General features: G+C 40.3%; 1 protein-coding gene across 7 annotated transcripts in view; it reads left to right on the forward strand.

The window, feature by feature from the left end:
• NPAS3 (neuronal PAS domain protein 3) overlaps nucleotides 1-27954 on the forward strand; it is a 901514-nt gene that overhangs the window by 436426 nt on the left and 437134 nt on the right. For 4 of the 7 annotated variants that reach the window (XM_070427757.1, XM_070427766.1, XM_070427783.1 and 1 more), the window contains one exon: nucleotides 6257-6333. In XM_070427757.1, coding sequence (XP_070283858.1) covers nucleotides 6257-6333 — 77 coding nt within the window. Of the gene's footprint in view, nucleotides 1-6250; nucleotides 6334-27954 lie in introns of all 7 variants that reach the window. The other 3 variants (XM_070427774.1, XM_070427793.1, XM_070427810.1) reach the window with 1 other exon arrangement.

Genomic DNA, 27954 nt, shown 5'->3' on the forward strand with positions numbered 1-27954 from the left:
GAAACTTTGTTCTAAAAAGAAGTCCCTGTAATGTGTTGCCCACCATATACACAAAAACGTTGTCAAGGCGATTACAGTAATGTTTGGGTGCTATTTCTCTTTTAGACAAGTCTCATTTTCATGTAGGAAATTATAAAAAGTTTTCAGAAGCCATATGAATATGATTTAGTTCTTTGGAAGCTGAGAGCTTGATAAACATGCCCTTGACTACACAGATCTATTGAATGTTGTATGTCCTCCTCTTAGTTCTTACTGGTTGAAGCCATAGGAGAAAAGCAGACATGGTTTCTTTTCCCCAAATTCAGCAATTCATTTATAAGTATTAATACTTTCACAGTCATACCATCCCTAATGCTTTTCCCTAATGTATTCAATCCATACTTAGATTGTGGGAGAAATTTAAATATGTGTTGCATCAAAGAATTTTTGAATCAGCAAAAGACTTCTGAGAGTTTCAATTATTTTATTGGATTAAATACCTCTTTCTGTCTCAATTGGTAACACACTGTATCAAAGGGTTCTGGAATATGAATTATGAAGATGTATTTTTTGATTTAAAAAAAATTTACTAAATATACATTTTAAAATAAATCTGAATTGTACTCCTGCGGAACACAGGAGGTTTTTCCTTTTTGTATTTATTGGTCATCAGGGATTCAAATGCTTGATGAACAGTGCTTGTCCCTGTGTCTCTTCTCTGGTCATCAGTTACCCTCCATTTCAAGTGGTAAAATCTAGTCCTGCCAAAAGTACATTGAAAAGGCAATTTTTTGTTTTCATATATTTACGTGATGCATTGAGTGGAGACCACAGGTTGTGCTGGCACCAGCACAGTTGCAGTGACGGTGCTGCTGTGGTGGGTAAGCTGGTACCTGGCACTTGCTTTTCAGCGTCTCATCTCCACCCCAGCCTGCGGTGTCTGCAGGGTCTAAGGTGTGCACAAATGGAGAAGTTTAGGGTTGAAAGGATGCAAAGGTGACTGGGGGCAATAAGCAGAGCTGTGAGGACAAGTTTCAGAATGGAGATTTGGTCCCATGGTCAATGAAAGAAATGAAAATATAACTTTTATTTTATAGGAACCCCCCCATATACATACATACATACATACATGCATACATACATATATACATACTTCATAAACTTCTAAGGTTCCTGGGGAACCCCCCCCCCCCCGCCAGCTTCCTTTGCCCAACAGTGAGGGAGGCTAATTGAAATACTTTTCTTCAGAAAAGACTCATTAAGCATTTTATTCTCCACTCCTTCCCAGCCCCTGACTTTGCTTAGCCCAATGCTGAAACTCAGGGAGTGATGGCTGCGATTCTGTTAAGCATGCTCCCTTCCACAAGCTTCCTGTGGGAACAGAGCCTTTCCCCAGCTGACAGACTCGGAGGGTAGCCATCCTGGCTGAAGCTCGCCTCTTCACTGGTGGATACACTTGAAATACTACCTGCAGACCTTTACGGCTACTTTTGCTTATGCCGACATGTTGTTGTTCTCCATGGAGGGGGACTGGACAATAGAAAGTCTCTAAAACTCTAAAACAGTCTTCCCTATCTGCCAATGGCTACTTTTCCTAATAAAATAGTCCATTAGAAATCCTCACAATGTCATGCTCAGCTTCCCTTTTAAATATCTGTTTCAAGAGGTCCCTTAAATGACGGTGCCTTTTCTCTCCCTGCCCCTGGTGAGCTGTGTTGGTGAGGAGCTGGGGCAGCGCCGCCCTCTGGAAATGGGGGTGGGGAGGGCTATGAAGGAAAAGGGCAGCACAAGACTCAAGTCAAGCAGGGCTCCTGACTTTTCCCCCTTTCATTATTTATGTGTGTCCACTGAGCTGTCCTGTTTCTGTTTTGTAATGGGTTCTTCCGTGGCAAGCTGACCTTTTGGCTGAATAGGTCAAACTCCCACTGAGCGCTAATCCTCAGCCTTCCTGGCTTTTGTGCCTCCCCAAAGGTGACAGCACTGGTTAGGAGTATGACTGGGGGTGGGGGGGTGGGGTCTGTTTCCCAAAAGGGGGGTTGTCTTTCACTGCCCTGAATTAATTCTCAAAGACTGCCTCACAAGGCTATGCAGAAGAGTCCAGTCCTAACTATGCGGAAGAGTCCAGTCCTAACTATGCAGAAGAGTCCAGTCCTAACTATGCAGAAGAGTCCAGTCCTAACTATGCAGAGGAGTCCAGTCCTAACTATGCAGATGAGTCCAGTCCTAACTATGCGGAAGGGTCTAGTCCTAACTATGCAGAAGAGTCTAGATTGTGGCCAACATTGTTGAGGGACAAAACTAATTTTTCACATGCATGTTTAGGTGTGGTTTCCTTCTGTGGCTTCCACTTTTTCTGTGGGAGAAAGGCCAAGGCACTGCCCTAATGATTCATCAGATCATTTAAGATTTCTGAGACAGCTGCGTTTCTTTAGTTGATTTTTAAGAATCCTTCCTTTTATATATCTCTTCTATTTAAAATATTCTAAACCTCTAGGTGTTTTCTTTTTAACCATCACAAAACATGAAATAATATTGTGGTATTTGTTGATAATGATGTGCTGGGCCCAGGTTACTTTTACATGGCTTAAAATTTTCTTTTGGGCTATTTTTGTTTTGTTTTGTTTTATAATAAATAATGGTAAGTAGCAATTTTAAATATCAACTAGGTACTCAGTAAGTGCTGAATTGAGTTTGAAGTTGAATTACTATATGACTATAGTTTGATTGTTTTTTTCTTTTAATAGTTTGTACAAGCTGTTCAACTTCTGAAACTCTCACAGCTCACTATCAGTAGGTAGAGATACAATCTTCACAGACAGGCGGTTACATATTCCATTTACTTAGCAATGACCTGTGTATGTTCTTTTTGGTTAATTTAGTTAGTGCCCTTTACATTTCAAAAAGTAGTATTTTTAATTGGACAAACAAATAAATGAAATGTATCATTCGGTCAGAGGGAACAGTGACCTATTCAGCAGGCATAAATGCGCATTCTGTTTGGACTAGCAAATGGTGTCAGTAACTGTGAACTTCCAGAACCCAAGGACCTGAGAGAGCGTCATAGGCCATGTGTTATTTTTCTGAGGATGATGGACCTACTTAGGAAAATGCCTCTTTAGTTTTGTTTATCCGTTAATGGTACCATAGAGCCACAATGATAGTAACTTGGGGAAACAAAATAGCTTTATTTTCACCCTTTCTGAGTTGTCAGATTATTGTCTTGATCTCAAAAAGCCAAATTCGATAGGATAAAAAGTACAAGATAAGAAGTACATTTTTAATGTCTAGTCAGTTACCAATAATGCTGGAGTCAGACCTGGTCTTCTACGAGGGACATAATGGGCTCCTGTTTAACATATTTATGTTGGTTGTAAAATTAGGAACTGTCATTACAGCCCCACATCACCTGCATAAGTGCAAAACATATAAATCACGAGAAATTCCAGTGCCATAAAAATGCCATTGACTAGAATAGCATGAAACCATTTATAAGATACCTGTGTATCAGGCTGGCATGTACTGGGATGCACACTCAGATTTCTAGAGGATTTGAAAAACAAAGAGGAATAACTATGCAGGTAGGACTCATGGATGTAAGACCTGAGGAAGAGACTTGGGATCCCCAGGTTGACTACATTTTCTTAAATAAAATCCCTAAATATTTATGCATTTGCAGCATTTACTTACAGAACAGCCTGAGTCCTACGTGAGGAAAAGGAAGGAAAAGAAAGGCCATTAGTGGAGGGTGTGCATACCCCTTGCAGCAGCACTGAGGTCAGCTGTCCTTCGGAAGTGAGCGCAGCTACCCTCTGTCACTACTGGGACATGCCTCTTGGGCTGCTAGGCAATTTGCACACTCTTTACGCTGCCTGTGATGTGTTAGCGTCTTCTATAGGTTGTGACTGTTGCTCTCCTGGCTGCCTCTTAATCCAGTTCTTTGTAGAAAAGTCTGTCTCTAAAATCAGTCCATTTCCTTTTGTGAGGTGCAATGGTTTATTTTGAATTTTGTAATTGGAAGTCCTGAAATGCTCCTAAATTATGAACTATTAATATTGAGCTTTTTGGATTCCAATTACTGCCTCAAAAACAGAGTGGACACTTTTGAAGTTTTTCAACTCCCCCCTCTCCCTGTTATCCCCCCCCCAAAATCTTTAAAAAAAGAAAAGACTGCAGATTTTATTCATGTGGGATCATTCACACCAAGCTACCATAATGTGCAATTAACACTCTAGAAACTGAAAACAGTATTCAGCAAGACAGCTGCATTATCAAAGATGCCAAAGGAGTTTTGAAGGGAGTAATGTGCGTGTTAGAATAGGAAATTAATCAGAAACACACACACACACACACACACACACACACACACAGAAGTAATGTATTAAGTATATCTGAATATTTAAATTTTAAAAATCTTGTGTCTTGTGTCTATACTAATAAAAATTAACCTTAGGGTAGGAACCTGATCTTTCTGTTCTAAGATGATTAGTTGTGTGTTTTCCTGAAGCAAATGAGGAAGTCGAAATAGAGATCTCTAAGATCCCTGCCAGCTGGAATATTCTCAGATAATAATCACTCTTCAATTATATTTTATAAATTTTGCCATTGAAACAAAATGCCTCTTTTACTTCTTGCCAGTAATACTGATACTTAAACACTCATGCAGTTTTCAAAGTGTCTTTCAGACACTGACTCACACTTGCAGGGGTAAACTGCCTGCTTTTGCACAGCACAATAATCACAAGTACATTTATATTATAATTCCTACTAAGCTATGGATGCAACTGACTGACTTAGTAACTGAAATGAAGCACAATTATCCCAGGAGCATTTTGCTGAAAATTTTTTGTAACTAACTGGAAGTGGGTTTTAGAAGAAAGTGTGTGTGTGTGTGGGGGGGGGGGGGGGAATTGTATTTTCAATTTATAGTGTCTAAGTTTGAGGGAGCAGAGGTTTGTAGTAAAATTTTCAAGAAAAGAGGGAAGACATGGGGAATTTACTTGTTGGAAATAAGAAGATCAGAATTTTTTTCGTAAATTACTGTCAACCACAAAGATTTTTATGCTTAAAAAATTATAAAAGACTAGAGGCGCCTGATGCATGAAGATTCGTGCAAGAATGGGCCTTCCTTCCCCTGGCTGCCGGCACCGCCTTTGCTCTGACCAGAGCCGCCTTTCTGCCTTCCCACACTGCCCAGAGGCCCAGAGCCGCTAGGGCGGTGCTTAACGCCCCCAGCCCCCAGCAGCTGGGCACCTGCACATGCAAATTAACCTGCCATCTTTGTTGGGTTAATTTGCATACTCGCTCCTGATTGGCTGATGAGCGTTGCGAAAGTACGGTTAATTTGCATCTTTATATTTTATTAGTGTAGATAAGGATACCCAGAACAGACTTAAAATCAAATTGTGTGCCCGTACAAAAAATTATGTACAGAGAAAACCCTCAATTGTGGATCCCACAGATCCCTGGCAGCAAGCTCACTTTTGTTAAGGATAGGGGGCTCTTTGAGTGCAGGTGCCTGTGGGCAACGCATGTGGGGCACGCCAGGAAGAGTAGGACTGACCATGTGAGTGGAGAACAAGAGTATTCCCACGAGAGCACAGTCCCTGTGCTGGTGTGACACATGCTGAGTGCAAGGCCACCTGTGCTTCTCCAAGATCGTGTAGGAATAGTTACATGCGAATGTGCAGTAAACAGAAAAATGCAGCCACCCCGAGACACTTAACACTAGTGTAAACAGTCATTAATGAGAGTCTCTTCTCCAACATGTTGCGCTTATTAAATTATGATAAAGTTGTTGCATTAGAGCATTTAAAAAAATCCTGCTTATTTTTTTTCTAGCCTAGAGAATATAAAAAGTTTAGGTTTTATTGGGAGGGGGCAGTATGTGTGTACTTGAAAAATACCTAAATTTTAAGAAAAAAAGTACTAAATTATCTTAATGGAATGTGAGCATTCATGTTTTTGCTTCAATATAGGGAAAACAGTCCAAGGTAAATTTTTTTAAAAAAAAGTCTGGGTGTGGTTTGTTGTTATCTGACTTGGAAATTCAACCTTGGTTCTGCTTATGCTCAGGCAACTCCGGGCCAAGTTAACACTGGGCTGTGTTTCTCTGAGATGTCATTGTTATAGTAACTAGTGACGTAATTAAAGAAAATTAAGTTGAAGGTATGAATCTGAGCTCCAACTTAATTATTTTCTTTCTTTTTTTCCTCTCTGTTTCTTTTTTCCCCCCTTTTCTTTTCTTTTTTTCTTTCCTTTTTTTTTCTCTAAGTTATAGGTGCACAACGAAGGAGAAGCCCCAGTGCACTGGCCATTGAAGTATTTGAAGCACATTTGGGAAGTCACATTTTGCAGGTACCTCTAAGACAAAAAGAAGCTTGCTTATATTTTACTAAGAAAATTCCATATGTTTAGTCTTTTATTAATTTTTTAAAATTTCAACTATGTATGTGGCTGGATGTTGGAATTCTGAAATTCTTATGAGTCCATTTTTTTTTCTTTTTAGAAAGCCATCCCTTGAGAGAATATTAATGAGAAAGGGAGGGCAAGTATTATTTGTAATAATTGAGATGAATTGCGCTATTTGGTTGATGCTCAATGTATAGTAGCTGGCTGTTCTCAGAATGATAGTGTGTGTGCTGCATTTGTAAGTGGATATATGTATGTGTCTTTGGAGCTATATATTGTCTTAGACAGAGCAAACTTTTGTGAAAGCAATGTGACATTTTTATGTGTTGCCAAATTTCAGTTGTTTTTTGCTTGAGTTTACATTCATAAGTGCTTCAAATCTTAATGTCTGTCTCTCCCCCAAATCACACACTTTCTCAGGGTGAAATCTTAAAGCATATTTTAAGTGAAAGGAGACAAACAATGATAATAATTTAATTTTGGTAATGAGTTTCATGGCAGATAAATGTGAGGGCGACTGGATGGACCGGACCTGCAGTTAGATATTTGTCTGAGAGCAGTTTCATGCCAAACTCAGCATCTCTACTGAAAACTTTTTTCCTCAAGACTTTGCCATCAGTTCAACACATCCATGAGTACTTGTTCTGCACTGTTTCTGCCTCCAAGGTTGATGTTGCCATAGCCAAAGCTTTCTTTAACTACACAAGATACATTTTGAACATGGAATTAGAGAAGCAAATACGTTTGGGATATTTAGGCAACTTATTTGGTGGGGGGGGGGGGGGGGGGGAGGTGGTTATGGTCTACTTTTTTAGTTAAAAAAGAAAAGTAAACTCCAAATCCCTATTCATTCAGAGTTAAAAACATGACTTCTATGGTTATTTTATTTTGTAGAGAGCCAAACATAGTCTTGAATTTAGCATATGATTCCCGAAAGCATGTTCTCTAGAAAACTGTCTCCAGCAGATTCTCCATGACTGAATCCTAGTGGGTCTTCGAAGTGGTTCCGTGGGCAGTAGCCTCAGCATCACCCGAGACACTTGTTCAAAGGACACATTCCTGGGCCTCCCTCTGAACCCACCAAATCAGAATCTTCAGGGTGAAGCCCAGTGATTTGTGATTTTTAACAACCTTTTGAGAAAATGTGATGTTTTATTAGGACTGAGATGTCACAGTTTACATTTCCAAATTTAAGGACCTAAAAAAGACTTACCTTGTTTATTTTTGTTTATTCGGATGTTTCTCATTTATCCACTAATATATCTTAAAATCCATGTAACAGGTGTTTCTTAAAATACACCTTAGGAGATGCTATTCTATCATGCGTATAAATTTTGAATTGCCTTTGCAGTAGATTAGTCTCAGGGCTATAGAAAGGAATTTGCTTTCCAGATCTTCAGATTTTTATCTCTCTCTTTCCTGTACACACTTTTTCAGAATTTCCTTTATAAGTATTACATACGCCGTGATATAATATACATGTATTATAATGTGATTCAGGACGACTCCTATTTACATTCTAAAGTGATCAGTGCATTGACTTAGTCAACGAAAGAAATGGTTCAAAGAGCAGCTCCAGATTATTACCCTCTGAATTCATTCTAGAACTCGAGTCCAAAGTCCTCAAAAGAGGGTGACTTAGGAGCTGCAAGAATTTAAAACTAATTTAAAACACAAAACTTATGAGTTGAATTGAACATAAGCTTAAGGTAAATGTGTGGTACAAAATGGCTCCAAATGCTAGTTCAACATTAGGCTTCATTGAGAGAGTAGAGGGTCTAGATTAGAATGAGGCTTCTGAGCTCTTCTGCTGTTTACCTTGGTCACACCTGACTCAGACAACCCATTTTAAAACAAACATAGGCAGCCAGATGTTGCTTAGAGTGAAATAACTAGACTAGTTAGGAAACTGGAAATCATGTTATGTGAGGAGCGGCAAAGGGCTTGGTGAGGTTTAGTTTGGAAAACACTTATCTTAAATGGGACATTAATGTCCTCTGTATTTGAAAGCCTCCTCTGAAAACAGAAATGTATATATTCTGTGTGGCTTCAGAGTGCGGAAAAGAGAAATGGGTAAAAATTGAAGAGAGGAAATAATCATCTTCATTAAGAAAGACTTGCAAATAGTGTTGTCCACATTTGGAATATGTTCAAAGCCTTTGAATTTAACAAATATAGGTGGCTTGATAGGGATGCTTTCACAACAGTAAGGATCCAAGCATGGTTGCACTAGATCAGTGATGGCGAACCTTTTGAGCTCGGCGTGTCAGCATTTTGAAAAACCCTAATTTAACTCTGGTGCCGTGTCACATATAGAAATTTTTTTGATATTTGCAACCATAGTAAAACAAAGACTTATATTTTTGATATTTATTTTATATATTTAAATGCCATTTAACAAAGAAAAATCAACCAAAAAAATGAGGTCATGTCATTTCTGACATGCGTGTCATAGGTTCGCCATCACTGCACTAGATGATCCTGTAAGGATAATATAGTTTCCATATTTCCTTCAGGAGGGTCCATGTTTGAGTCTGGTTGAATCAGGGGAAATGGGATGAATTCTTTCTTCCCTTTATGCTATCCTTTCTTCACTTGCAAATATCGGATAAAAACCCATGTGGTCAACATGGTTTCTAACCTCACAGTCTACCATCATTACTAACTATATATATATGTATATTTCAAATACTTGGTAAGAATACAGAATTCACTGTAGTAGGCACATGGCTGCTTGCTGTGCTGAACTAGCTTGCAATCCTTTGGTAAAAGATGAGCCAGTAGGCCTCATAAAGTGAGAAGCATCACACTGGTCAAGTACTAAGAGGCTACAAATCTGGGAGGCTCTGAGTTTGCCACAAACCATTAAAGAAGACTTTTCAAAATTGTTCTTTAGGTAGAGAACATTGAAGAAGACTCTAATCAAAGTAGATGTCAAACACAAAGCCATGGGGACAAGAAATAGTAGATCTTGTTTGGGAACTGTTAAGGTGTTTCAATTGATGGCTGCTTCACATGCACAGGGGAGCACCTAAGAGATAAAGATGGAGAAGCTATCTGAGCCATATTATGACAGGCCTAGTGAACCAAGCCAGGATGCTCTACCCATTGATGAGCTCATGAAGAAAGCTTTTGTACAAGAGATAAGGATTTGGTTTATTTCCAGAGTTATCAAAATATGGTATCTAGAAAGTCTTTGAGTTGTGAGAGGCTAATATAGAAACCATTTAGGAAATTATTAAAATAGTCCAAGATTCCAAATGAAGATTTTCTCCAAGATAGAGTCTCTATGAATGGAGTCAGGTATGGAATTGAGATTGAATTCTTAGATGTGAAAGGCTAGGGGATGACAGGAATTAATGACCACAGGTTTTCTAGATTGGTAACCAGCTATCTATACCCTTATCTGAGAGGACTTAAATGGGATATTATCTTAAATAGCCACTTGATAAATGTAAGCAGTTGGAAACCTAGTCTGATTCTCATAAGATAAAGTCTAGGACTGAAAAGAGGGCTGGGAATTACTAATCACTATCATACTAGTAGGGATGAGTGAGAGTTCAAATCAAGCAGTGAGTTGTAGACCCATGGAAATAATGTGGAGCAATGAGAGAAGACAGTTGAGGAGAGGCAACCCCAGTGTATATCATCACTTAAGATGCAAGTAGAAGATGAGGAAAGAGTAGACAGAAAGGTAAGAGGAAACCATGGGATTTTACTTTGTTAAGGAAGGAGCGTTAATAATGTCAAGGTGGCTAAGGCTAAATCTTTTAGTAAGATACATACTGAAGAGATGTCATAGGTTTTGTCCATTGAAATAGTTATAGTGAGGTTGTTAGGTGCAGAAGGCAAACCTAAAGAGTGATAAAACATACAGGTGTCTGGAATTTGTGGTAAAAAAGGGTGGGAGATAAGAAAACAGTGTGAAGGGAAATTTTTGTTTTTAATGTTGTTAGAGTATGTGTCTGAGGTTCATGGGATCAATCATTACCAATTGTATGCTCTTTAGCAATCAGCTTTCCAAAAATCAATATCTTGTGGTCATGTCTATATTAAGAAAGGATAAGCTTTCAATATTATTAATGGTTATATACCATTCCATTCCATAATTTATTTAACCACTTTCCTATCATTAAATATTTTGATCATATGTATAAATTTGCATGTTTTTCTTGTGTGTGTTTATTTAAATTCTCTTTTTTATTAAATTTATTGGGTGACATTGGTTAATAAGATCATCTAGATTTCAAGAATAAATTTGCATTTCTTTTTTTAAAATATATTTTATTGATATTTTACAGAGAGGAAGGGAGAGAGACAGAGAGTTAGAAACATCGATCAGCTAGCTGCCTCCTGCACGCCTCCTACTGGGAATGTGCCCGCAACCAAGGTACATGCCCTTGACCAGAATCGAACCTGGGACCTTTCAGTCCACAGGCTGACACTCTATCAGCTGAGCCAAACTGGTTAGGGCAGTGGTTCTCAACCTTCTGGCCCTTTAAATACAGTTCCTCATGTTGTGACCCAACCATAAAATTATTTTTGTTGCTACTTCATAACTGTAATGTTGCTACTGTTATGAATCATAATGTAAATATCTGATATGCAGGATGGTCTTAGGCGACCCCTGTGAAAGGGTCATTCGACCACCAAAGGGGTCGCGACCCACAGGTTGAGAACCGCTGGGTTAGGTCTAAATTTGCATTTCTAATGCAAATACCTAGTGAGGGTGAATTTCTGTGTGTGTGTGTGTGTGTGTGTGTGTGTGTGTGTGTGTGTGTTTGTGTGTTGTGTGTTTGTGGGTAGGTGTGTTTCAATTAGAAAGAGCCTATTTTGGGTTGATTTTTAGCAAAATCTATTGAATTTTTAGTATGTGTGATATTCTGTATATTGTTTAAGTTCTCCTCTTATATCATTAAATGCTAACAATAGGTACCTATGAGATAGGCGCTATGATTGCACACATCTTAAAACGGAAGTCAACTACAACTTAGAAAATTTAAGTAACCGACTCAAGCTCACAAGGCTAGTTAAGTGAGAATTCAATTTGAATACAGGATACTAAATACTAGATTATAATACTTCCCACGAGTGATGGGGACATTTTTAAAGGCAATGGTAATGAGAGGAAGTCACTTATATTTGGAGTGAACAGGATTAGAGAATTGATGGAATCGGAAGGTGAAGTGGAGGTCAGTTCTGAATACCAGTGGAAGTCTGGGAAATGCCTGTGACTTCTCGGTACCAAGTGCCAGCTGTCCTGCTGCCTGTGCCCCCAGTGCTATGTCATGGAGGAGCATGTTAAGGACCCCTCACAAGCATATCAAACTTGCAGCCGGGGGGCCGAGAATTTGACATGCTTGGTAGAGAGTTGGGGGAGACAATTGAAGATGAACCCCTTAATTTTTGGTACCGATTTTGTGGACAGCAATGTTTTTGCAATGTATATCATATTAGCTATATATTCTCTTGGGACAATTTAGTGAGTTTACTGGATCCTTAAAAATTTGCTTCTTTCCTACTAAGAGGGAAAAACACACACACAACTTAATGGTGATTCTATCAACATAAAAATCAACTGTTGCGAAGTTATCTTCTAATTTAATGGTCCAGTAACAGTGTGTGTAGGCAAGGCCATTGCCCAGGCTGTGTACCAGGCAAAGCTAGGGCTACCATTCACATCCCTGACATGGACACTTTACTACTGACTGTGACCCTTACTGTAGCTCGGTGAGCCTGTAGCTGTTTCATATATGAATTTCACAGCAGAGGCATCCCCTGCAGGAGAGTTTAAGGGTTCAGCTGGCATCAGCCTTGACTGTAGGACTGTGAAGCACAGGTGTTGGGCCCAAGTCAGGGCATTTTAGTTCACTTCAGTCTCCTGTGACTTTTATTAATTAGATGAGGATCAGGGGGCAAGGGATCAAGATGGGCAGTTGTGCATTTTGTGACAAGCTAAGTAAAAATACCAGAACTTTAGGTCATTGGGTGGGATCTTTTCTGAATACAGTACACGTCACTAAACACATACTTTGGTTCCTGCTTTGAAAGCTCTCTTAAGGCATTATTGTTCCTACTTCATAATATCCTTAATATGAAAATAAAATAAGTGGTATTTATTTTGACTTGCCCAATTTAGAGACCAGATAGAATGAATATTCATGTTTTATGTTCTCAAAGTTAATGCAACACAAAATGGTAACAAATATCTTTGTAACTCAAAATTAACTGGTGGAAGGACTTCCCCTTAGGTGCAGGTTTATGAATGGAGTGCTTTAATTACTCGCGTGCCCTTGGCAGAAGGGTTTAAATTTTCTTCATTCTGTAAATAATGCTTATATAATTGGTACATAAAATTGCCCTATTGTTTTCACATGCTCCATAGTAATGCTGCTTTACTCACCTCACAGGCATTAAAACAAAGGAAATCAACTCTTATATGTGGAAGATTTTTAAAGTTAATGTTTATATTCTTGTGAGCACATGGTGGTGAACTACAGATAGATACTGTATAAATTACTGACATTGTGCAATACATATAATTACTGATAACTATTAATAGTTATAAAATGATTAAAGGGTGATTTTTATCCATAACTAGGTTTGAATATTAAATAAAATTTTGTATGTTGGATAATATAAGCAGAATAATAAGTACTCACATAGTTGTGAATAAATGATATGAGTGTAAATATTTAATCTAAGTCTTGGGAGAATAAAAATAATATTCTATAAGAAATGCCCTAAAGAGAGATAATAACAGAAGTGTGATATTCATATGTGAGTTTTGAGCTTGACTCTATTGCATGAACCCTCCTCTATCTATATAACTGAGCCTGCATTATTGCTGAGAGAGTTGGGGGAGGCAATTGAAGATGAACCCTTTGAAGATGAACAGGAAGAGAATCCCAGGGGCAGACCCTTTGAGGAAGACCAAGAGGGAGCTGACAAGGACATTCCAAGGTGATGGCACCTGTGGTCCTCTGAGAGGGAGTGGATCAGAGAGGGCTGGGCAGAACGGTTGCTTACTGCCTGTCTTCCCCAGGGAACTCTGTTTTTGCAGGATCATTTACTAGTAGAACAACACTCTTGTAGAAGACATAGGTATGGCCATCACCATAGCAGAACAGTTTAAATAATGCGTATATATTTTTAATGGTAGGGGAGAAGGGAACTCATATGTAGCTACTTTTCTGTTTAATAGAATAGTCAGAGACCTGTGTGGATGAAAGACTGTATCTCAATCAAATGTCAGATTTCAACCTTGTGGTTTTTCTTTCTCTTAATACCTTCAAGCATGGAATGGAGAGTAGAGTCATATCTCAAATAAAAGAAAAGTTTAGGTTTAAAAGAGGATGTTATGGGTCAGATTTAGAAAAAAAAAAAAAAACAGACCCAGATTTACATTTAAATTTCTGTGTTTCTGTTTTTAATTACATTTTGAAGATTAGGTAATGGCATACCCTGAAATCATGACAAGTTGGTTTATATACTATTTTGGTCCTGAAGAATTATTGTTAGGTAAATGAAACCATGCAGATGGTCTATCAGAAATATTTAAACATTTGTGGTTGATGAAGGAAAACAAAATTAAAAGTGTGTTGTGATGTTTTATATCTTACTAGAGGCCCAGTGCACAAAAATTTGTGCACTCGGTGGGAGGGGGGGTCCCCCAGCCCGGCCTGTGCCCTCTCACAGTCTGGGACCCCTTGGGAGATAACGACCTGCTGATTGGGGGGTTGGGGCACTGCCCCCTGTTACACTCAAGGCAGGGTCGATGGGGAGGTTGCGGTGCCACCCCCTGTCACGCACAGAGCAGGGCCGATCAGGGGGTTGGGGTGCTGCCCCTGTCACTCACAGAGCAGGGCCCATCAGGGGGTTGAGGAGCTCCCCCCTGTCACTCACAGAGTAGGGCCGATAGGGGAGTTGGGGCACCGCCCCCTGTCACACACAGAGCAGGGCGGATCAGGGGGTTGGGGTGCTGCCCCTGTCACTCACAGAGCAGGGCCAATCAGGGCATTGGGGCGCTGCTCCCTGTCACTCACAGAGCAGGGCCAATCAGGGGGTTGGGGCGCTGCCCCCTGTCACTCACAGAGCAGGGCCCATCAGGGGGTTGAGGAGCTCCCCCTTGTCACTCACAGAGTAGGGCCGATAGGGGAGTTGGGGCACCGCCCCCTGTCACACACAGAGCAGGGCGGATCAGGGGGTTGGGGCGCTGCACCCTGTCACACTCAGGGCAGGGCCAATGGGGAGGTTATGGCTCTACCCTGTCACACACAGAGCAAGGCCCGTGGAGGGGGGAGTTGGGGCGCCGCACCCTGTCACACACAGAGCAGGGCCGATCAGGGGGTTGGTGTGCTGCACCCTGTCACACACAGAGCCGCAGGGCAATCGGAGGATTGGGGAGCTCCCCACCTATCAGGCACAGAGCAGGGCTGATCAGGGGGTTTGGGCGCTGCCCCCTGTCACGCTGATCCTGGTGCCGGGAGCCTCGCTGCTCCGCTGATCCCGGTGCTGGGAGGCATATTACCCTTTACTATATAGGATAGAGGCCTGGTGCATGGGTAGGGGCTGGCTGGTTTGCCCTGAAGGGTGTCCTGGATCAGGGTGGGGGTCCCCACTGGGGTGCCTGGCCAGGCTGGCTGAGGGGGTGAGGGCTGTTTTCCCCGCTGGCAGTTGACTAAAAGCTCCCAACCTCTCCTTGTTTTCTTTTTTTTTTTTTTTTTTATTCTGGGCCAGCTTTAGCTCTGAGGCCTTGGCTGCTGAAAACATGGATACAATGTTGCGGTCCGGGGCTGACTGAAAGCCGGTTTTGTTTAGCTTCTTATTTGCAACATATAATAGTTGCTTAGAGTTGCAGTTGAGAGGCCAGCAAGTGAGGCGGGGAACGTTGGAGTCTGCAGTTCCTGGAGGAAGCAAGCCTCCCTGCTCACTTCAGTGCATGGCTGCCGGCCGCCATCTTGGCTTACAGTTAATTTGCATAAGGATACGCTGATTAGCCAATGGGAAGGGTAGCGGTCGTACGCCAATTACCATGTTTCTCTTTTATTAGTGTAGATTATTTAAGTATTGGTAGCCACAGTCCTGCTACAGCAGTGGTTCTCAACTTGTGGGTCACGACCCCTTTGGGGGTTGAATGACCGTTTCACAGGGGTCGCCTAAGACCGTCGGAAAACACATATATAATTACATATTGTTTTTGTGATTAATAACTATGCTTTAATTATGTGCAATTTGTAACAATGAAATTGGGGGTCGCCACAACATGAGGAACTGTATTAAAGGGTCGTGGCATTAGGAAGGTTGAGAACCACTGTGCTACAGTCTCTGGGACTCAGTCAATTGTGGAAGACTAAGAAGATTATTAGAGAAAGGAAATCGATGTATAGGTAAAGGAGGTACTTATAACTATGTTGGAATGTGGGGTAGAAAATGCCAAATTTGTTACCAGTATCTTTTTAAATCAGATTCTGCAAGAGAAAATAAAAGGTTAACTAGTATAATTCAAACATCTAGAAAAAAGAAGACTGAATAATACCTAAAACAGCTCAAAAATTAATACAAAAATATAAATTATTGATTAAAGATGCTGCCTAGCCAAGTCAACACTCATTTCGCATTTGATGGTAGTGTTAATAGAAGACTTCTGTGAGAAAGGATATTTTCTATTTTATTGAAGATTCGAAATTCCACCCTTACTTGTTGTTTTATTGGACCTATACATATAAAACAAGGTATCTCTAGGAAAGTTGCTTGTTCTTACACTTGATGGCCTTTGTTGGCAGAGTGGTGTCCTGCTGGACATTAGTGCTAAAATGTAAGAACTTCATGTAATAGAGGCATTTTTTTTGCTGAGATAGAAAGGTGAGTGGAAAATGAGTGAGAGATGAGTGACCCTAAAGTCTCCTTATAATCCAGAATGGTAAGAAAATGTTAAACTAAATATAGAAAAAGAGAAAGTTAGTGAATATATTTGCATATGCAAATTAGCTTAATTGATACTGCTTGCCTCTACAGGGATTTTTCATTACAAACTGGAGTGCTACATTGTTCAGCTCATATTGAGTAATTTAGTAACTAATGAGACCAGTTTGCACTAATTTGCATATGATAAATGAGCTTAATTGCAGTAAATAACTTGGAGGCATAATTACTTAATTTTCCTGTGTTGCATGGCTTTTAAGTTCACGTATGAACAACTCAAGATAATTTTGCATATTTAAATTAGTTGCTTTTAAATTTTCTTGAACAAAAAAGGAACACACCTTATCAATTGAGCTGTAAGACAATCGGAAGTAAGTTTTACAATATTTTTATTTAAAAAGAAAGGAAAGCAGAAATTTCTTGAGTCTGTTGTTCTTATCATTCACATTCTTACTTCAAATAGGATGTCAGCACTGATATTTAGGAAAATGTTTTAATGTTGAAAATTAATGCACAACTTCTATTAGTAACTGAGCTAGGTGTAAACTGAAATATGTATATGAATGAATCATAACTTTTGAAATGGGGATTATGAAAGAGACGTGACACGTCCCTTACCTAATTTGGGAAGCTAACCCTGGGTCTCCCATCTGCACTGTTCATGCTGTGCAAGTTGCAGGGCTTTGAGGAAGCAGCATCACTCTGACCCGGGCATGTACTTTCTATCTAGATTAATGCTTCATATCTAGGAAATTGGTTTCATTGGAGAATCTTAGCGATGTTTGCCAAGAATTACATCACTGGTCTTCACATTTACTCAAGAATGAATGTTTTATCAAAATCTCCATTCTCAAAATTGAAAAACTGAAGAATGCAGAGGTCGATGGCTAACCCATTATTTCATGATACTTAAAATTTTACTTTGAAGGAAAAAAGTATAATTATTCAAAATTAACTTGAGTCATATAAAATCATATCTGTGATTCAGTATGAGAAAATAATTTAAGGTTGTGAAAGTTTAAAACCTATCACTTAAAAACTCATTGCAGTTTTAACTCATTATATATGAAAAAGGAAGGGGTCATTAGGGTTATTCACTGGCTGCAACCTAGAAAAATAGCTCATGAAACTTTTCTCTGAAAAGCTCAAATCCCATTCAATTCAATATAAACTTTCTAGATTCTTTAGGGGTGAGCCAGGACAAGTGCTAATAGTAGTAAATTCCAAGTTTAAAATATGAGTCCTTCATATAATAGGTGCTCAAGAAATACCTGGTGAGTAAGTGAATGAACAAATGAATCCCTCCCAAATAAAAAAATCACATTTAATCCCACAACTAGGGCCTCATCTCACCTTTGTGCTACCAGCCAGTTTTTAATCATATTCTCTGGATAATTCTGGAGTCTCTTTATGAATTCTACTTTGTCTAGTTGCTTCTAGACTGCTAGTGAGATTATGGTTGTGAAAGTTTAAAACCTGGGGCAGAGTGTGGCAGATTCTCTTAGTGCATGGATTTTGGCATTCAGCCAACTTGAGTTCACATCCCAATTTGCTTACTTATTAAGTGTGTAGACTGATAATAGTCTCTTGTTCCCTCAAAGCCTCAGTTTCTTCATCTTTAAAATATAGAAACAGTAGTAGAAGTTTTTCTGATAAGCATTTTGTGAGGATTGAGCAAAAGAGTGTAGTTCAAAGTGCTTAGTACAGAACCTGACATAGAAAATGTATTTAATAAGTGTCTGCTAGTATTTCTCCCTGTATGTTGGCCAGTCCAGAATAATGCCCAGGTTTTTGAGGAAAAATGTTACTGCTTATTTGGAGCATTAGCAATACAGGAATACAGGAACAATCAATAAACTCCTCTCAGGTTAAAAGCTAGATAATGAATTTTCATTGAACACAACATAAAATGGTCTGTTTGCCTAAGTGGTATTTATATTTGGTATTATGTACTAGCTCACAATAAAAAAATGTAAAATTTGGTAGTGGAAACATGTTTACCTTGAGAATGAAGATCCTTCTCAAAACAACTAAAGGTAATGTCAGAAATATCTCATTAGCAGCCTAGAAGCAACTAGACAAAGTAGAGTTTGTAAAGAGACTCCAGAATCCATGTTTTCTTTATGCCAGAGTGTTGATAATGCCATTTTCTTCTCGTTGTATTGTACAGTCCCCACGATTTGCTTAGAAAAATAGGAATAAACAGACAATTGGAAATCTAGAGGAGCTAGAAGGTAGAATCCATGGTTACCCAGTGCTGTAAGTTACTGTTGAGGAGACATCGAAGTGCACATGTGACTCTCCTCATGCATGTTGCACAAATCCATCACCTGTCATACCAGAAATGGCACCTTTCCACATAGCAGCAGAGGGGAGAACTTCCCAGAAGGATCTCCGTGGTGGTATGTGTACATGTGTGGCAGGTACAGATCCCTTTGGGTTTTCAAGTGCTTACTGACTTGGATTGGCAGAGTGAACATATGCCATTGTCCACAGAGAAGTCTGCGAGAAGTGTGGGTGAGGGGAAGGGGTGGCAGGAAACTGTTATTGTAGAAGAAAGCTGCAGCTTGGGCCACGTGACTGAAAATAGTGGTACTAGTAAGTGAGGACCTTCTGGTTACACACTATCTCCTGAAGTCAGGATCTAGGAAAATGAGATACTGAACTAAAGCTTAGTATTTTTAGGTTTATTAAATATTTCCTGAGTGCCTCATTTGCATCAGAGTTGGAGAAAATACTGAGATACAAAGATGAGCCACCTGTCTGCCTCTGAGCATTCCCAGTCTGAGTGGAGAACCCCAATAACAACCAGACCAACACAGTTCAGTGTGACATAGACCAGTGGGCTTTTGAATCAGTTATGCCTGGATTTGAATTCCTGCTCTTAGTTATGTAGACTTGGGCACTTCACCTCATTCACCTCACTTCCCTCAACCCCACATGGAGATGGTAGCAGTTCTTACTTGTGGAGGGCCATGTGCTACATGAGATATTACACAAAGTGCCTGGCACATAGTGAGGGTTCATCAAAATGTGGCTGCGGCAGACTGGCTGAACCTCAGCAGCAACATGAGGGAATCAGGTCACCCAGCATGGGCCAGTCCACCAGTACTTCCTGTGGCTGCAAACGTAACATTACACACTTCACCCCTTCAGCCACCACACACTCCCTTTTGTGTCTCATGTTCATGTGGGTCTGATGGGGGGGCGGTATTTGAGGGTCCTCCCCTCACTGGGTTACATGCGTCCTCTTACTGGCTGAATTATTTGGAGATCAAAGTGGAACAGAAAGATAATTATACTTTCAGTTTTAAAAGTGGATGGAGTTCTTAGAAAATCTTAGGGTAATGTGTCAAATGTGAATATGAATATGTGCTGATGGGTATAGATGTCTGCAAGTCTGGGCCCCATCACAGTGCTCTTTCTGGCTTTAGACTGGTCGCTGGTACTAACATTATATTCTTGTTACCAGCATCAGTTAGGAGTGCTGTGGACTAGAGTGACACCACCTGATTATCATTTATCATGGACCCCAAACTCAATCCATGTGTCCAGGTTGCTTTCTCATCTGAGTCTCCACAGCCTCCTAAGCTTTTTGGACTCTGGGAGAATTTGGGTGTGAGGAGGGTTGGAGGTGGGGACTGGGTGGAAAATGTGGTTTGTTTTCCAAACTGATCTGGTAGCAGAGACCTATATGGGCATCCTGGAACAGTACGTCTGCGAAACACACATGGGGAAGTCTGACTTAGAAGAATGGAATCAAAACTAGTTTAAGATATTAAGAAAACTCTACCATAACAACTAAATTGAACAATTATTATATGACAAGAGGCCCAGTGCACAAAAATTTGTGTACTTAGGAATGTGGGGGTCCCTCAGCCCAGCCTGTGCCCTCTCCCAGCCTGGGATCCCTCGGGGGATGACCACCTGCTGGCTTAGGCCCGCACCCTGGGGGATTGGGCCTAAGCTGACAATCAGACATCCCTCTGGCAGCCCAGAAGTCCTCAGGGGATTTCCACTTGCCAGCAGGGAGCAGGCCTAAGCTGCAGTCTGACATCCTTAGTGCTGCTGAGGAGATGGGAGAGGCTCCCACCACCACCGCTGTACTGGCAGCCATCAGCCTGGCTTGTGGCTGAGCAGAGCTCCCCCTGTGGCAGTACACTGACCACAAGGGGGCAACTCCTGCATTAAGCGTCTGCCCTCTGGTGGTCAGTGTGTGTTAAAGTGACCAGTGATTCCCAGTTGCTCTTCTGTTAGGGTCAATTTGCATATTACCCTTTTATTATATAGGATAGAGGCCTGGTGCACGGGTGGGGGCCTGCTGGTTTGCTCTGAAGGGTGTCCCGGATCGGGGGGGGGGGGGTCCTGCTGAGGTGCCTGGTCATCCTGGGTGAGGGGCTGAGGGCCGTTTTCAGGCTGGCCAAGGCCCCCGGTGATGGAAGCTCCCAGCCTCTCCTTTTTTTCTTTTTTCTTTTTTTATTCTGGGATTTATTTACCTTCTATAATTGAAACTTTGTTGCCTTCAGTGGAGCTCAGAGCCCCATGGCAGGCAGGAAGCTTGGCTTCCTGCTCGCTCCAGCTCTGTGGCCACAGCCGTCTGAAAGCAGGTATCTGGGGTTAATTTATCTTCTATAATTGAAACTTTGTTGCCTTCAGTGGAGCTCAGAGCGGGCCGGGAAGCTTGGCTTCCTCCATCACTGGAGCAACCAAGCCTCCTGCTCACTCCAGCTCCGTGGCTGCCGGCCACCATCTTGGTTGGGTTAATTTGCATATAGTCGCTCTGATTGGCTGGTGGGTGTGGCTTAAGGTTTATCGAAGGTACAGTCAATTTGCATGTTTGTATTTTATTAGTGTAGATAATGTCACATCTGTAGTCTATTTCACTAGGTTTTTAAGACAGAAGATTATTATTGAAGAATCTTCCTTAAGTAGTTGTCCCTCTTTGTGTGCACGTGTGTGTGTGTATGTGTGTGTGGTCAAATACTCTTTTTTTTTAACTCCACAAAGTGAAAAACAAAGGAAGAAAATGTTCAAACGTCAAAAGATATAGACAGGCAAAATGAGGAAAATAAAAATCAAGTATTTCTTACCATCAAAGGTTCTGTTTCCCTTTTTACATTTGACTTCCTATAAATCAACCCAAATGGAATCGTGATCTTCGTCTCATGAAGACAGTTATGGAATAGCTGATTTTAAGGGAGAAATTATACAGCACATCATGGCTGAAACATGTTTGCAGTGGTTTCATTCTTCTGAGCCTGACCTGGGTAATACAGTCCCCATTAAAGACCACAGTGACCAAGACCTGTATGTACCATTAATCAGAAGGCACTAGAGGGGTCCTGCGAGAAGCACAGGGATTATTACTACCAGGCTCCACCCTCTCTCTACTGCAGGCAGGCACCTGCCGGCCAGCCCAGGAGCTGGGTCAGATGCTCCCAATCACCAAGACTCCAGTTGTTTTTATTAAGTCCTCTAGTACTTTATGTATATCACTTCTCAGGCACTTACCAATTCAGGGTCTATTTATAATTCTGGAGGAATAAAATAATGTAACCGATGGTTGGATTACCCACAAGGAAGCCTAATCGAATTCCCATGAGGCCAGATAACTGCTGCAGGAATTGTCTGGACAGAGCAGCTGTTTCCCTCATTTCTAAAGATATAAAAAATTCAGGTGACCCTTTAGGCCACCAGAAAATGCCCTCTGAAATAACCCACTCTCAAACTTCATTTGAGGGCGATACAGTGTTTTAGTAAATTTAGTCTGGTATAGAGATTAGACCAAGGGTAGAATTGACCTAAAGAAACAGAAAGTTCATTTTGTAAGTGGGAAGTCTATGAGTTCTACATAAATACAAAGGCAAATGATAATATCAGTGACTATTTTAATTGCATCTTTAATCCATAAGGATAGTTCAATGACATTTTAAATTATACTTTTAGAATTGCAGTCACATAGGAGATAAAACTCAGTAACTATTTAATAATGCATAGTAAGATCCACTGTATCCTCTCTTGAGATCACATTGAGGTGCACTGAATGTAACAGCCCAAACCAGAATTTAGGCAGCATTTAATCTTCCCGAAGACATCGTTAGGTCTTTCTAAATAGTAAGTACCCAGGCCTGGTCCTGAGTGGGCACCAGTTATCTCTGCAGGATGATTCGTTTCACTGGATTCACAGCTACGTTATATTATTTTTTGGAAGAGCTGTATTGCTGTAAGAACATCAAATCATTTTCAGTCCTAGAAGGTTCCTAATCAGCTTGGGGAATTTATGTGACAGAATGCTAACGGGCAGTTATTGAACCTGACTCTACTTGGAGATGACGTTATAGTTACGTGGTTTTAGTGGGGACAAAGTTCAGGCTGAAATAAAGCTATCCCTTCTCTGGGCACTGAAATTGGCAGGATCCCTCAGGCTGCTGTTCATTGTGTCCTCACTGAAAGTGTCTGAAGGATCTATTTAAATAAGAATGGAAACTTCTTATGGAGAAGACTCCTTCTGCTAAGAACACAGGAGAGTAAGGCAACTTCTGGGTTCTCTAAAATTGAAAGGTTACAATTGGTCTTAGAGCAGTGATGGTGAACCTTTTGAGCTCGGCGTGTCAGCATTTTGAAAAACCCTAACTTAACTCTGGTGCCGTGTCACATACAGAATTTTTTTGATATTTGCAACCATAGTAAAACAGAGATTTATATTTTTGATATTTATTTTATATATTTAAATGCCATTTAACAAAGAAAAATCAACCAAAAAAATGAGTTCGCCTGTCACCTCTGACACGCGTGTCATGGGTTCGCCATCACTGTCTAGAGGAAAGCAATTTGACTCTAGTTCCCTGGATGCAGATTTGCAATACAGAATTCTGCAGAAGTTTGGGGAATAACAATATGCGTTAGCACACATTAATTGCTGTCAGGCCCTGAGTGAGCTGCTTACATGCTTTATCTCAGTTGGTCCTTTCACCCATCTCTTGAACTGGGTACCGTTATTTCCATTTTAAGGATGAAGAAACTGACACGCAGAGTGGTAAAGTGCCTTGCTTAAGGACCCACAGCTGTTAGTAACTGGCACAGCTGGGATTGGAAACCTGGAGTGGAACTGGGAGACAGAGAAAGGAATTATGTAAGGAAAATATTAGGTATTAAATTATTTCGCAGTTGAAGTTTTCAAGTGGCATACTTTAAGCTATGGATTGAATAGAAACTAGAGGACATGCACTTCCGTTTAATAAAGAAATATTTGCCCTGAGCAGAAGACAACATTTTAAAGCTTGTCATTTCATTCCTGGGAAAGTATTTGAGGTAAATGACATGTTTCAGCCCTGTTTGCTGACCATTTTGTTGTCTCATGCTGAGACTTGCCATTTCCATAGCCAGTGGGCTGTACTGAATCAGACAGAAGCAATAGGTCATTAACAGACATAGAGCCTTGGGACAGACTGCAGAAGCTAAAAGAGGGGGTTGGGGGATCATTTTTGGCCACATCAACAAAGCTGTGTCTAATAAAAGCTCATGCAACTATGTTTGTAGTGTGTAGCCCGATTTTCAGAGAAATGTACCGTCAAACCTCAGAGAGAAGGTAGGGGAGGGTGAGGGTAAGGGGGAGAGATCAACCAAAGGACTTGTATGCATGCATATAAGCCTAACCAATGGACACAGACCACAGTGCATGAGGGGGGGACAAAGGGGGGATAAGGACACATATGTAATACCTTAATAAAGAAAAAAAAAAAGAAAAAAAAAAGAAATGTAAACTTTAAAAAGCACAAAGTAGCCCTTGCTGGTTTGGCTCAATGGATAGAGCGTCAGCCTGTGGACTGAGGGGTCCCAGGTTCAATTCCAGCCAAGGGCACATGCCTGGGTTGCGGGCTCGATCCCCAGTGGGGGGCATGCAGGAGGCAGCCAATCAATGATTCTCTCTCATCATTGATGTTTCTCTCTCCCCCTCTCCTTTCCTCTCTAAAATCAATAAAATATATTTAAAAAAATAAATAAAAAGCACAAAGTAATTTTCCCCAAAGAACCCGATGCTTAACATGAAAATACAGGTTGGAGAAGATACTCTTCTTATTTCTACATGCCCCTTTAGGCACACAATTAAAGATACCTTTTAAATCCATTTCGTTATTTAAAAATCCTGGTTTTATGTGCCTACTGACATCTGCATTAACCATGAGATCTTAAGCTCATAGCATTAATCCAAAAGGAGATTATATGATTTCCAATCAATATCTAAATTATTAGATTATGTTTTCTTGACCCTTGGAGATTCTTCTGGATTCTTGCAATTGGGAAATGGGGTTGGAGGTACAGGCTTTGCCAGTGAGGTCACTGTCCATTATTTTTAGTATTGGTCAGGTTATTCATCTTAGGAAATATGTTTAACCCTCTCCTTTTAAATGCAAACCAATGTAGCTGGGCCAAAAAAATACAGACCCTGGATATAGACATTGAACAAGTATTCATAGTTAGCTTGCTATACATAAGGCAAATCAGACACAGCTTTGCGGAATATGAAATGTTCCTTTTCTCAAAGAATTTATAATACATTTCTGTGCCCTAATCTGGAATGACAGGTGCAGGTGTAGAGAAAGGATATAAAATGCCAATGATTTCACTTACAACTGAGTAAAAATTAGGAAATGGAATACCATTTTTAGCACTAACCATCATTCATATACTTAAAAATTTCCCCACTTAGACATACATGAATGTACCCATGTGTGTTTTTTTGGGGGAAATTCCCAAAATAATTGCATGTGTGCCTTATTATGTCTTCCACTAGATATTAAGCAACTCAAACACAGGTGTCATGTCTGGTTTGTCTTTGTGTCTTCTATCATGTTTTGCTCTTAGTAGGTGCTTGCTCCTGTTGTAGATGATTTGAATTCGTGTTAACCATGCATGTAACTTCTAACAGATTGATCATTACTTGTCTCTTATGTTAGGGGCAACATTATTAAGAAGTCAGTGATACTAAATGATTCCCAGCTTTATTCTTGTCATTTGAAGAAGACATTTACATATGGGCTCCGAGTAGGGTTAATGCATTTATGCACCCATGTCCCCACGCACCTTTTCAACCATGAGGTCATTAAGGAATACACAGTCCCATCATAATGTCATACCCCCCCTTAATTTTCTGTTTACTTACATTTTTTGGTCCTAATTATGAATACCTTTAATTGTTTTATCACAGTGATTATTAATTGTGCCAAGTCCAACCCCTTTGAAAGAGAGGACATTCCTTCTCAAGGCTTTACATGATTGCATTTAGGAAGAATATTAAACAGAGAAATGGAAGTATTTCAACTTGCCAAGAGCTGGTCAGCCCTTCTACATTTCTAAAAACCCAGGGGTGATTTTTATTCTTGGATCTTTCAGAACTAGAAAAACTTAACCCTCTGCTTCTTTTCCAAGCATGTTATAATCTGCTGCTTTATTTACATGAATCATTCTGCCAGGAGACAATTTTGGGAATGAAATACATGCCAGCTGTCTCTACAGTATTAAAAAACTAAAAATAAATAAATAAACTTGGAGATCCATACACCATTACCGAGGGAGCACATGGCTGTGTTTGCCTCTGTTGTTTTTCAGTTATGTGTGTAAAATAGCAATGATTGAGACTTTTCATGTTTGATAAAAGTTTAAAGCACCTGATATGAATTATTTCTCACTGAAATGCTTGGTAGCAGTCAAGTTCATTTTAAGCAATATGTAGTAGTTGAGAAAAGTGGTTGTTTCCTTTCTAAATGAAGGCACCAGCTTTAAGATATAAAAGAAATAAAACCATGATATTGTGTATTTTAATTCTACTTCTGTAAAATGGACAGATTTGAGATTTTATTTTTTAGGTTAATCATTTTAATATAAAGTTAGCACAGTTTTTAATGTTCCTGTGCATTTTTAAAAACAATCTCCTCATACAATGATTATTTAAATTTTATGCCTATTTTATGTTCTTCTTATCAATATCAATATCAATATCTATATCACATTGCTATGCATTCCCCGGGAATCTAATTGATGGAGTTCATATCAGTCAAACAAAGCTCATTTCTCCTAGACCTGCCTCATTGAGACATGGGCCACACAGCGGGGATGGGGATGGAGACTGCTTATCCCTTGATAAGGAGTAGGTCTGGTCTGGGGAGGAAGAAGAGTCTTTGCTTTGGGAAAGTTGGCACAGATGAGCAGGGGGACATGTCGTAGTTAATTTATTATCAAGCCACCCCTTCTCCCTCAAGGAAGACTTTAGCATTTGTAATCTATGATGATACGGTTGGGAAGCATCTCTTTTTCTCATTCCGTTGCTCCCACCTGGAAGAAACCATTTATCCAGTGGCTCATTTGCAAAGGAGCAAGCGAAGAGAGGTGACGTGTGCATATAGATCCCCCCTTGCCTTTTTTCAGGGTAGCTGCCTGTGACACACAGCTGCTCCAGCACCGTGGGGCAGCCACCCCAGAATCTGAGAAACACTGACATGAGTGCATCTGCCATAGTGCACTTTCTTTTGATGCTAATTTTCTCTGTTGGAAACTTGTTGCATAAGGTTACTGTACAGGCTTTATATACTGCACCCTATGCTGGAGGTTTAAAAATTAAGAATTGAAGACATATCTCCAATATTTGTCAGGTTTCCCTTGGTAGACATAGGCAGAAAAGCTGATGAAGCAGGTAAGTTCCCGGTGTGCTGCAGTGTAAGGCGATTACCTAGCTTATGTTTTCACACACACCGTGAAGTGTAGACAGTGCCAATGGGCTCCACAGGGCGGGAGCAGGCCAACCCCCAGCAGAGAAACAATCAGGTCCAGCAGAACAGTCAGCAGTGGAGCCAGGAAGGAAAAGCTGACATCCAGATGCCCGTGCTGTGGAAATCTTATCCAGAATTGCACATATGGATCCTACATCTGCTCGGGGTATGCCAGCAGCCGGCATCCAAACTGACACAGCTTCCATGGCACGAGCAGGCAGAGCATGGCTCTATGTCTGCCTCCCTCGGCTAAGGCAGCTGTCAAAAGTGGTGGCATTGGCCTTGTGATAGCTAATTTTCAGAGGACCAATATGGACTCTTTGGAGTTACAGGTTTTAAACACCCACTATGAGTCATTTTTGAATGGTGGCGATGGCAGAGAATGCACAAAAAGAGATAAGTTTGTGGGTACACATGAGCATGTATATAATTATGATTTTGGGGAGGCAATGATGGTATTCAAAGAAAATTAGGACCAAATGATTCTGGGCAATGATTTAAGTCCATGCATACTAAATAAACTCTTATTTTACATATTTTGTCATAGGAATTTGGTTAACAAGTCGAATAGTGGCAATAAGTTTTCTCCTCCTTCATGTAAAAACAGAGAAACTCAAATTTACAAAATGGGAGCATTTGCCTTTCAGTAAGTACTTTTCTTATCTCATCATATTTGCCCCAACAGCAAGCTGAGTGACTCCACATAAACAGCTCACCTTTTCATCTCTCTCATTTCTCAGAATCCTTTTTAAACAGAGAAAAGAGAAGGTTTATTTCTTGTTATTATCTCAAGTTAGTATCTTCAACAGGAATGACCAATGGGCAAGTGCATGTATTGGGGTCAATTTATATATCTACTTTCAACTTTAACCACTTG

This window comes from Myotis yumanensis, unplaced genomic scaffold (genome assembly GCF_028538775.1).
Source record: "Myotis yumanensis isolate MYYU_CA2020_CCGP unplaced genomic scaffold, mMyoYum1.0.hap1 SCAF_1, whole genome shotgun sequence".
NCBI classification, from domain to species: Eukaryota; Metazoa; Chordata; class Mammalia; order Chiroptera; family Vespertilionidae; genus Myotis; species Myotis yumanensis.